The sequence below is a fragment of the Halichoerus grypus genome, chromosome 11, assembly GCF_964656455.1.
Source record: "Halichoerus grypus chromosome 11, mHalGry1.hap1.1, whole genome shotgun sequence".
Lineage (NCBI taxonomy): Eukaryota > Metazoa > Chordata > Mammalia > Carnivora > Phocidae > Halichoerus > Halichoerus grypus.
Window position 1 is genome coordinate 37,036,941 of NC_135722.1, and position 13,098 is coordinate 37,050,038.

General features: G+C 35.4%; 1 protein-coding gene across 1 annotated transcript in view; it reads right to left on the reverse strand.

Moving 5' to 3' along the window:
* The window catches only part of PRMT3 (protein arginine methyltransferase 3), a 131,707-nt gene that overhangs the window by 54,549 nt on the left and 64,060 nt on the right, over nt 1-13,098 (reverse strand). The window contains exon 11 of the mRNA XM_078058303.1: nt 10,053-10,131. Coding sequence (XP_077914429.1) covers nt 10,053-10,131 — 79 coding nt within the window. The remainder of the gene's footprint in view (nt 1-10,052; nt 10,132-13,098) is intronic.

The window sequence follows — 13,098 nt, forward strand, 5'->3', positions numbered from 1 at the left end:
TATAAAGGGAAGTATACTACTAAGCTACTAAATCAGCAAAAATTCTGAAGTTGAATAAGCTTAAAAATCAATTTCCTATTTATTTATTAAAGATTTTATTTATTTATTTGACAGAGAGAGACACAGCGAGAGAGGGAACAAGCAGGGGAAGTGGGAGAGGGAGAAGCAGGCTTCCCACCGAGCAGGAAGCCCGATGTGGGGCTCGAGCCCAGGACCCTGGGATCATGACCTGAGCCAAAGGCAGACATTCAACGACTTAGCCACCCAGGTGCCCCTCAATTTCCAATTTATATAATAAGGATATCTTAAAAAATTAATTCTTATTTGGAAATTGGAAACATTTTCCCACCATTAACTCATAAATAGTGACTAGGCCCAGCTTAGCTAGCTGCAATATACACTGAAAAATTATGTATTGAAAAACAGTAGAAAATGATACTACTGCAACATCACTGAACAAAACAAAAATAACAAATGTGAAAAACACAGATTTGAAGACAAGAAAGTAGACAGTGAATTATGGAAATACTAAAGGAAATCTCCAAGCACTATGAACCACAAGCAGTGGGTGATTACCCTGAGTTGAACTATATGAAAGTCAAGTCTTAATAGCGTGATGCTTAAATTCATTTCAATACTTTTATAAGGTATAAACCTAACACTAATCTCATTTTGCTAGCTATAGCTCACTTCACTGTAAATCTGTAGTTTACCAGATGTAACTCAGGAGGGGAATTAACCTTTTTGAGCAACCACTTCATTTCAAGCATCCCATTTAATGATTTTGATTCTATAAAGCTAGATTATAATCCTTTTACAGATAAGAAAACTGAAGTTGGTAGCAGTAAAGTACCTTGCCCAAATTACCAGTCTTAATCAGCTAACTAGATTAACTAGTTATCTGACAAAGCAGGGATTCAACATAAGGTCTACTTGCAAAATCTATATGCTTTCCATTATGCATGATGCTACATTTTATGCTTTTCAAATGGAAGAAAGGGAAAGAGGAACCCCATTTTCCCAAGGTAAACGGGCACTTGTTGAAAGAGAAAGAGGAAGGTGAAAAGGGTTGAGAAAGATTGGAGATTAATAAAATTTCAGAGCAAAGTGAGGAAAATGGAAACATTCAGCTTTACTTATTCCAGCTGAGTGAAGGAAGGAGATCATGGTGCAAAAAGAAACACTAAAAAGGAAAGCAACCAAGCAGAAATGAGGGAGCAGTGAGTAAGCTGTACAGTCCAGCTTTCCACATAAAGTATAGCTAGGAAGGTACAGAAGCAAATGGGGACTTCATAACAGAGGCAATTTCTTATTAGCATAGATCAGGTTTCCAACGCAAATTCCAATGCAAAACTGTGGAGAGAGACAGAACTATTGGTGAAGCATATATACCTATATATCTGCCACTCTACTTAGCTGCCCCCTTCTGAACTATTTGTGAAATTCTCTATGTTACAAGGCAGGGCCTGCCTCCCTCTATGGAGGCTGAAAATGACAGAAGCTTGCTTTCCCTCTCTCCCTTGTAGGTTAGGCATGCACATATGACCTATGTCCACAAATGAATGATAAGCACCTAAAATTCTGGCTACTTCTCAGAGGTAGCAATGCCTACTGTTGGTAAGATCAGCAATGTAATATGTCAGCTAGTGCCAATATTAGGGTAGTGGTATTACTTCTAAACCAGGCCTGTAACATAATTTTAAACATTATTCCTGGCTGCATAACCTTCCAGCCTGGTTTTCTAGTTCTCACAAAAACCTAATAACCTACCCTACCTACTTTTTAATAAAGTCCTACTCTGTTGAATAGCCAAGGTAGATTTATATTTCTTCCGACAATAACCTCAAGTGATACTAAGGAAAATATGTATTTCAAATAAATTCTAAAACAAACAAACAAACAAATAAATAAATTCTTAAAATAGGACTCTCCCCCTACATTTTGGCTCAAAAGGATCCGATGTGGGGCCCAAACATCCATATTTTTAACAAAAGGCCCCAGTGATTATGATGGTCTGTCAAGATCAGGAAACAGGAAGTTAGGAACTGACGGCCTTGGTAATTGTGCATTGTACTGGACGTAGTCCTCAACTTCATAATCTTGATAATTACAACTCAAAGATGTATATTCTGAAGAACCCCAGAAGAAATGTGAGTCTAGTTTTGTGAGGGAGAAAAATCTTTCATTTTGCTTGTGATGAAAGGCAGTAAAAACATTCTTTTCTACTAATATGGAAGAAGATATATCTCCTATGATGACCTCCTAAATGTTCTATGCAACAATTATGATTTTACAAAACTATTACCAGTTCTGAGGAAGTTTCAAAGAAATGAATTATTTCTATATGCTCCTATCAGACCACAATTTTAATCTGACCCATTCCTGAGAATGTCAACCCTGATTACTTGATGAAGGTGGAGACTGCTATGCTTCTACACTGAAATTTACTCTTTTTGTAATTGGTAGCTATTTTGTGGGGAGGTTCTTTGAAACTAGGTAACTATTCCATTCTTAATCAAACTTTCAGATTATTCATTCATTCATTCATTCATTTATTATTTTAAAGATTTTATTTATTTATTTATTTTTTAAAGATTTTATTTATTTATTTGAGAGAGAGAGAATGAGAGAGAGCGAGCACATGAGAGGGGGGAGGGTCAGAGGGAGAAGCAGACTCCCTGCCGAGCAGGGAGCCCGATGCGGGACTCGATGCAGTGACTCCAGGATCATGACCTGAGCTGAAGGCAGTCGCTCAACCAACTGAGCCACCCAGGCACCCCAAGATTTTATTTATTTATTTGACAAAGAGAGACACAGCGAGAGAGGGAACACAAGCAGGGGAATGGGAGAGGGAGAAGCAGGCTTCCAGTGGAGCAGGGAGCCCGATGCGGGGCTCGATCCCAGGACCCTGGGATCATGGCCCGAGCCGAAGGCAGACGCTCAACAACTGAGCTACCCAGGTGCCCCTCGTTTATTTATTTATCTCTCAATGGACTTGTTTCCTATTTTATTCAAAGAGTTATAGCACCTCCCACCCCACAAATTAAAGGTAGAAAGTATGGAATGGTAGAAGTAAAAAACTGTCTGTATTTGCAAACAACATGACTGGTCACATAGAAAAGCCTAAGGAATTTATAAAACAACTACTAGAACTATCAAGGAAACTGAGCAAGGTCATAAGATACAAGGTTAATAAGCAAAAATCAATTGTATTTTTGTACTAGTAGTAGACAACAGAAAAATGAAATTTAAAAATTTCCATTTGTAAAAATGACAAAGAAATTTAAATACTTAAGAATAAACTTAACAGGGGCAGGCGCCTGCCTGGGTGGCTCAGTTGACTGAGCGTCCGACTCTTGATTTCAGCACAGGTCATGATTTCAGGGTCGTGAGATTGAGCCCTGTGAAGAGCTCTGTGCTCAGTGCAGAGTCGGCTTGAGATACCACCCCCCCCACCCCGCTCGTGCGCACACAACACACACACTCTCTCTCTCAAATAAGATTTTTTAAAAAGAATAAACTTAACAGAAGATGTGCAAAATCTCTAAATTGCAAATTACAAAATAATGCCAAGAGAAATTAAAGACTTTAAAAAATGAAAAGATATATTGTGTTTATGGTTTGGAAGACAACACTGTTAAGATGCTAATTACTCTCAAGTTGATCTACTCATTCAAGCCAATCCTATCATAATTCTAGCAATCTTTTTAAAATCGATAGACTGACAGATTCAAAACTGGTAAGATTATAAAATTTATTTTAAAAAACCACACACACAGACACACACACAAGGACCAAACTGCCAAAGCAAATTACAGTAAATAATTAGTATGGTATTGATGAAAAAAGAGACTTACAGATCAAATGAACAGAATACAAAAATATACCCACACATATATGGTCAATTAATTTTCAACAAAGATGCCAAGCAATTTATGGGAAAGGATAATCATTTCAACAAAGAAAGAGTGTTAGAACATATTAACATCTATCCTTACCTCATGCCACAGACAAAAATTAATTTGAAATGAACCATAGACCTAAATGTCAAAGCTATAACTTCAAGAAAAACACAGGAGTGTTCAGTGCAACCTTGAGTAAGACAAAGATTCCTCAGATTGGACATTTTTCTTAATAGGGCAGAGACTGAGCACATTTTTAAGAGTCATCTGTATTCCTTTTCTGTGAGCTGCCATTCAATTCTTTGCCCAATTTTCTATTGGGTTTGTGGTCTTATTTGTAGGATCTATTTAAGTGCTAAGGAGATTAGCTTTTTGTTGGTGACAGGAATTGAAAATTTTTTCAGTCTGTACTTTCTTGTATGACTTTGCATATGGCATACGCTGTCATTTAGAAATTTATTTATATAATCAAATTTATCAATCTTTCTTTCAATAAAGGCCTCTGGATCTAAGTTCTTATTTAGAAAGCTTCCCTTCCCAACTTTATATGTCTCCTTCCAGTATTTTTTTTTTTTAAAGATTTTATTTATTTATTTGACAGAGAGATAGAGAGAGAGAGCACAAGTAGGCAGAGAGGCAGGCAGAGGGAGAGGGAGAAGCAGACTCTCCACTGAGCAGGGAGCCCGATGTGGGGCTCGATCCCAGGACCCTGAGATCATGACCTGAGCCGAAAGCAGCCGCTTAACCGACTGAGCCACCCAGGCGCCCCTCCTTCCAGTATTTTTATCCTTTTTTTTTTTTGCACTTAATCTTGACTCATGTAATATTTACACTGTGTGGATTTTTTACTTTATAATTTATTGTGTTTTCTTTTTTAAAAAATATTTTATTTATTTATTTGACAGAAAGAGCGAGCACGCACAAGCAGGGGAGCAGCAAAGGGAGGGGGAGAAACAGACTCCCTGCTGAGCAGGGAGCTTGACACAAGGAGACTCAGGGCTCGATCCCAGGATCCTGAGATCATGACCTGAGCTGAAGGTAGACGCTTAACCTACTGAGCCACCCAAGAGCCCCTATGTTTTCTTTTTTTTTTAAGACAGAGGGCTACCTAACTGTCTCAACATAATTTACTACAGTAAATTATATGATATACCATATATTACTTGGTTTATACCAGGATTCTCAATTCTGTTCAATTTATCTGTCCATTCAAGAACATTGTTTTAATTATTGAGGCTCTGTAATGTTTTAAATTTGGTAGCACTAGCCTTCCTGTTCCCTGCTCCCCCTGCCAGTACCCTTCTCAGTTTTCCTTGCCATTACTACCAAAAAATTTAAAAATCCTAATTAAAAACACCAAACCTGGGGCGCCTGGGTGGCTCAGTCGTTAAGCATCTGCCTTCGGCTCAGGTCATGATCCCAGGGTCCTGGGATCGAGCCTCGCATCGGGCTCCCTGCTCAGCGGGAAGCCTGCTCCTCCCTCTCCCACTCCCCCTGCTTGTGTTCCCTCTCTCGCTGTGTTTCTCTCTGTCAAATAAGTAAAATCTTTAAAAAAATAAAAAAATAAAAAAATAAAATAAAAACACCAAACCTGTTTGTTGGAATTAATTACAATTTTATAAAATTTATCCTATAAAAATATCAAATACACACAAAAACAAAAGAGCATAATTAACTCTCATGTACTTATCATCTATCTTCAACAAATGTCAATGGTTTTGGATTACACTAAATTTTAAATTAATTTTGGGAAAATCAATATCCTTATGGCACTGATTCTCCTTTTCCAAGAACATCTATCTTTCCATTTATTTATCTTCCTTCTTTTAGTAGTAAAACTGCTGGCATGTAAGTTTTGCTTATTTCTAATGATGTTATTTTGTAGCTCAATAATGTACTAAATTATTTTATTATTTGTTATCATTTTTCAGTTGATTCACTTGAAGTGCCTAGGTTTGAATCAGAGAATCTACAAATAGAATTAGTTTTCTCTCCTTCTTGATTTATCTTCTATGTTCTTTCTCTTTTCTAATAGCACTGACTAGTACCTCTGGTAAAATATTAAATAATGGTGTAATAGTGGCCATCCAAATCCTGTTTTGATTATAGAGGAAATGTTTTTAGGGTTTCCCCATTAAACATGATACAGATTTTCACTTGAGATAAATATACTTTACCATTATAAGCCAGTGTGATTATTCATATTTTCTCATTTAAAAAAATCAAGAATGTAAATTGTATTTTGTCAAAAACCTTTTGAGTATCTATGAATATGGGCATGATTTTATACCTTAGCTCTAAGCCCTACTCATATGATTGATTATATAACATTTTGCTCCAATTCTCTCTTGCCTGGTATCAGTAACACCACGACTTCTACTTTCATTTTGAGGGGATTTGCTTAACTATCTTTTTTCATCCTTTTAACTTTTCCAAATAATTTTGTTTTAGATGTGCCTCTATAAGTACACAAAATTGGGGTTTTTTTGGTGATCCAAACTGAAATTCGTTTTCTCTGAATAGGTGAGTTTAACCCATTTACATTGATGGATATGAAAAACATTTTTTGATCATACTCTACCATTTTATGTTATCTTTTTTGCATTTGTAGTTTCTGTTTTCTTCTGTTTTCTTTTGTTTTTAAGCAGTTCACTACATGGTCTTTTTGACTTTTTCCTAAGTATTAGTTCTTATATTTAGGAAGTTTTGTGTTTTTGTTTTAGTAGCTAACTTTGTAATTACATTATAGAATACCTTTAGTTCTCTATTTTCAACACTATTTATTAATTTCCTATCATGAACAATGATAAAATTAGTATATTTCTTTATTCCTCCCCTTCTCTTTTTTTCAATCATAATTTTTTTTTTTAACTCAAAAGGTAGATGTATTGATGATACTAACAGCAAATACAGAGGTGGGCACAGAGTTAGTACACAGCTTTAATATATTTTTTGGGAGTTAGAAATCAAACCATGTCGTAGTCCAATTGACTTCAAGGTGGGAAATGGTACTTCACTTTTTTTAAATGTCACTTTCATTAAGGTATAATTTACACGCAATAATAAAACTCGCTCTTTTTGGCTTTTTCGGTGTATTATTCTACATGATTTGATAAACACATACAGTCATGTAATCACCACCATAATCATGATATAGACAGAATCTCTCACCACAAGCTTCACCCACTAAATTTAATCAATAGTATTATTTTAATATTAACTCTGTAGTGCTAAATGTGCTTACAATTCTATTACTTGATTTGTCACCTTTAAATGAGAGTCCATGAATTCCTGCTATTAAAGATAATGCAACTCAAGTATATACACTTCTTCCTACCTTCCTCCTGCATTCTCTTTCCAATTTTTGTAAAATACAGTATTTGACATTGTTAGGGTATTAAATACATACATTCTATGTAGTCATCCTAAAACATACATTTGTTTTTGTCTTAATTCTAGTTGTAAAAATATGCATAGGTCACAGCATATCTTTCTTTCCCCCCCAATTTTTAATTTAAATTCCAGCTAACTAACATACAATGCAATATTAGTTTCAGGTGTAGAATTTAGTGACTTATCACTTACATACAACACCCTGTGCTCATCACAAGTGCCCCTCCTTATACCCATTGGGTATTTAACCCATTCCCCCACCCACAGCAAATCATTTCCTTAGTTTTCCTCTTTATCTATAGCCTAGCTGAATGTAAAACACTACAGTTCCTGACACAACTAGTGCTTTATAAATCTTAGCTAAAAATAGTAGAAGCAATCTTTAGTAAATACATTTTCATTAACTTTATAAAATTATATTTTTAGTAGTAATAGCAGTAAATGAATACCTCCAAAATACTGCAGAATTTGCTTGGTGATAACAGGGAGAAGAAATACTTTGGCTGACTGTGTTTTATAAAGGACTTCCTCCATACCATTGTATATATAGTGAGACATAAATTGAACCTAAATTCATGGGAAAATATCAGTTGTGGTCCCTTCATGTTTATAAGAATCTTTAATATTTTCCCTCTCTCATAATTCAATCATTCTTTTAAAATCATTGCACTAATTGCTTAGTAAATCTTTCTTTTAGAAAAACATAAAGAAAAATTTGCTTTGTAACAGAAGAACGAGCACCTAGATGATTGGAGATATTCATCAGGCATACTCAAACACAAAATAAGCTAAATAGTCTACTTCATGTTACTCATTTCTGACTTTGCCTTCTTTTCTCTTAATTCTGTTAACAAGCAACATTCAATAGCACAGCCTAGGCAGTTAAATGCTGACCTCTCTTCAATATGCCTCCAGATTACCTCAGTGCTAATATTAGGTACATAAAAATATGAAAAGAACTAGACTTAGGAGCCTCCACTACATCCCTGATGATGGGAAATACTCTGCTACTGTTTAATCAACTATAACCTCATTATTTTCATGCTGTACGTTCTTAATGAATTTCATCAAGAGTTCAATTTAAATGTATTAAGTTGCTGTCAGTCCTTCAGTAAGATCGATGAATACCATTCAGGGAGGTATGGAAACAGTTTCCTGAATCTTCCCTAGAACTTCAAGGCAAGAATCAGATTCAATAAAGTGCACTTTAGTAGGGAACAAAAAGGGGTGTTGAAAAGAACACGAATATTGGAACTGGCAGATCTCAGTCTTTAAAAAAAATAGTCAAGGCCTGACCACTTAATATGTGTCCTCTAGGACACCTTTGTTTCTAAAATTCAAAGGGCTGTTGTGAGGATTAGACATGTAATAATATAAATAAAAGTATAGTTTCTGGCAGCTAGTAGACAATCAACAAATCAATAAATGGTAGGTAATAATTAGTTTTAGTCATTAAGTATAATAGTCATTTAAAAAAAGCCACTGCAACTATAGAAAGATATAGCCAATTTTTGCAGGGTAAAGTATATCTAAAAATTCTAGCCAGGTTCATGTCAGAGATCAGTAATACATCTTGAAATGCTTGCAGAAAATATAGTGATAAAATAAATGAAAGTATTTTGAAAAAGACAGGCAAACCATTTAAAAGCTATTATTAAAGAATTCTATTGTACTGGAGAATTTTCTGTGCTTTTTGTTTTGGCCTCACTGATTTTTACTGTACCATAATTGCCAAAGTGATTTCACAGAATATGGATGGGCAGGAGGCATAACTACGATCAAGTGCTTTATGTTACTAGTTCAAAATGTCCAATTTTCATCTATTTTTTTAAATAATAAGTTTCCAGATTTTAGATTTTATTTATCTATTTGAGACAGAGAGAGAGAGAGAGCATGAGGGGAGGGGAGGGGAGGGAAGGGAAGGGAAGGGAAGTGAAGGTTCAGGGAGAGGTGAATGAAGGGAGACAGATGCTATTCAATTCAGTTTTAATGATTTGATTAAATAAACTTACATGATGCTCTATATATGTTCCAGGAGCAGTAGAGCTTGTTCAAGAGTAAAAGATGGACAAAACATAATCTCTGCCTTGAAAAGGACTGTTTGTATACAACTGTTCATAGCAGAAGGCTTATAAAAACACATTCTCAAAACATACTCTCATTTAGAGTATACAGAATTAATATGAGAAAGCTTTCCAAATTTATTACGATCTAATAAAAATACTGATAAAAAATCCAATATGTCCAGTATAAAAATACTGATTGGGTATGCTGCACTTCATAAACTTAGTAGAAACCAATCACTTTTTAAATGTTCTCATTAAATCACAGAGATGACAGGTTTATATATTTAGCGAAGTCATGGAAAATTGTCCAGTAAAGTAGGTAATATCCAACCTAGTATGAAATACTCTATTAGAAAAAAAAAAAAGACTAAATGTCATAAGGATTAAAAATCAAAAGGAGTTTCTGTTAGATTTTGATTTCAACAGCAAAGAGCTTCCAAAGCTAGTCCTCCCACTAGTATTTTTATAAAAAGCATTCTTGAGATACCATTAACTTGAAGTCCTGCATATCTTCTGTAATGTTCTACTATCAACAGTATAGTAAACAACTATCTTCAAGCTTCATCTAATGGAAACATCTTTCATTTCTATTGGGAATTTTCTCTGTCATGCATAGTTTATTTGAAATCCAAAGGATCACTTGGTTCTGCCAGACTAAAATTACATTATTAAAACTAGAATTTTTACTCACCCGATCCTCCTTTTGCCAAGTATTTGTTCTTCGCATAAAGGACAGAATCTAACATAGACTCAAAAAGAAGAAAATAGCCCTGCATAAAAAACATAAAAAAAAAAAAAAGATTTAGAAATGTGTAATCAATATCTTCATAAGTATATCAATTTAAATATCTGGGCTACTCTTTTTACAAAAAATATGTTTTTGTCTCTGCCGCATAATTTTCTGCAAAGTTTGAAGTTACTTTTTGCATTAAATTCTCCAAGTACATTTAAAAAATCAGGCCAGGGTATAAAGTGGACCCAGAAAGTTTATTACGGTCGAATGTACTGAACCTTCTTAATCTGTGCTTCCACTTTCTAGACCATTGTTTCTTCCTCATTAAAAGGAAAATCTGAGATAGGAATTGTTAATGTACCCTCTAACTCCCTGGAATATTGCAATATTAATCCAGACAGTGGTTCTCAACCACATTTTTGTCCCCTGGAGGACATCTGGCAATGTCTAGTGCCATTTTTGATGGTCACAACTCGGAGGGAAGGAAGGGTGCTACTGGCATCTAGTAACGTAAAGCCAAGAAATGCTGATAAACATGCTACAATGCACAGGAAGCCCCACAATAAAGAACGGTCCAGTCCCAAAAGTTGATAGGGCTAAGGTTAAGAAAGCCTAGTCTAGAATAGCGTTTCCCAAAGAGCTTCCTGCCCAGTGACTTTCTCTTTTGTTTAAAAAAAAAAAAAAAAAAAAAAAGGAAGGAAGGAAACCTTTAAGAAACACCAGATGCTTTATCCTCATCTTGAGATTCGTAATGCACATTAGTACATTGATAGTTCTGGGTAGTGTTATGGTAAAGAGGTCTACTGAACATATCTTAACCATGTTCATAATGCACATTAGCACACTGATAGTTCTGGGTAGTGTTATGGTAAAGAGGTCTACTGAATATATCTTAACCATATCTTAATGTAACATGGTTACGTTTGTACATTTGCCTACAAACCTTTTTTTTTTCCCCCCTATTTTACACCTATCAATATCTTGCACAACTAGTGTTCTACGTTCATGAAATACAGCCCTGGAGTACTCCAGATTTTAGAGACCAGTAATGAATCCTCTACCAAGAAAGGATAATCGTAGCACAGGTGAAAAGAAAATTTACCACTACTGGTATAATGAGTAAGGGATCAATGACAGCTTGAGTCAGTCTTTCTCCTTTTAGAGCCTACCCCCCAACTACCCAGAGCAGTAGGAAGAGTCAAGTGCTTAGCACATAAAACACTTTCTTACTGCTTAGAATAAACCAACATGAATTCTGCCCTAATGACAGCATTCTAAGTTCTCACTTACTCATTTGTTTTGTGCACAAATAACTGTTTGACAGGATAAATGCAATACTCTTTAACCACATGAACAAAGACTTTTTAAAGGGGTCTCTAGAAGAGGAAAAACCTGCAACTTGGGATGGATAATCTTCACAAGAGATTATTATTATTATTTTTAAAGATTTTATTTATTTGAGAGAGAGAGAATGAGAGAGAGAGAGAGAGAGCATGAGAGTGGGGAGGGCCTGAGGGAGAAGCAGATTCCCTGCTGAGCAAGGAGCCCGATGCGGTACTCTATCCTGGGACTCCAGGATCATGACCTGAGCCTAAGGCAGTCGTTTAACCAACTGAGCCACCCAGGTGCCCCAAATCTTCACAAGAGATTAACAGCACATTTAAATTTATAGAAAATGTAGCTCACAAGCCTGAATCACTTAAAAAAAACCTAATTAAACTGCCACTAGCAACTCTACATTGATGTTTACCCAATCCCAGCAACATACCAATTCATTGAAAAGAAAATACTTGCCTACAAAAGAAAGACTTAGCAACAAAGCCTTTTATTAATTTGTTTACATTAGGAAAATTAAGGATTTGGTGGAAACTGTTCTTCTGGTTAGAGTCTCTGTAATATGTCTAACTCTTACAAGTTTGTTCACTGTTAATATCATCTGCGTATTCAAAGAACAAGGAACTTTTGGAAGTCAACTAAGAAATCTTTATCAATCTGACATAATTCATGCAGATCTATGCACACAATTGCTTATAAATAAGCATTCATCTGGTAATTAAAGTGAATTTTAATTGATTCCAAGGAATTATTAAAAGAGAAGTCTTCTATTTACCTTCTATTACTTCTTTTTTCAGACAAGCCAAGACTATGTATATGTATGCACAGACAAAGGAAAAAGATCAGCTGGTAAAACATGTTAATAGGTTGGGGAAAAAACAGTCCTTATTTGCAAGATTACTGCATGTTAAAACATTAATTAAAAATTCACATTTTGATACAAACTTAAGTATTCATTATAGTCTAGTCTTTTTTGGAAGGGGGCAAAAAAAATTAGTTTGTCATTGATTTGGCACTGTGTCAAACTGTTTTTAGTATTAACTTTCAAAGTAGTTGGCAAAAAGCTAAGTATTTTGCTTCCTATGTCCAAACTGTCTTACTTCCATGTACCACAAATAAACCAAAGTTTTTTCCATCAGTAACTGAAAGTAGCGCCTTCTAACAACATGCTTATTTACTGCATTTATGATAAAGTTATTATTAGCTATCTATCAGAGATTAAATTGTGGCATATTTTAAACTGGTGCTAGAGTCAATATCAATAATATAGTGGTGAAAAGCGTGCACTCCTGGATTTAAATCCCAGCAGAGTCCCTTTCTCTCTTTTTTTAAAAAGATTTTATTTTATTTGACAGAGAGAGAGAGAGACCATAAGCATGAGTGGGAAGGGGGAGGAGGAGGGCGGGGCAGAAGGAGAGGGAGAAGCAGACTCCCTGCTGAGCAGGGAGCCTGCTTTGGGGTGGGAGGCTCGATCCCAAGACCCTGAGATCATGACCTGAGCCGAAGGCAGACACTTAACTTACTGAGCCACCCAGGCACCCCAAGGAGTCCCTTTCTCTATATGACCTTGGACAAATTAACATCATTGTGCCTCAGTTTTTTTCATCTGTAAAGTGACAATTATGGTATTCTACTTTATAAGGCTGTTCTGAAGATTAAATATGTTAAT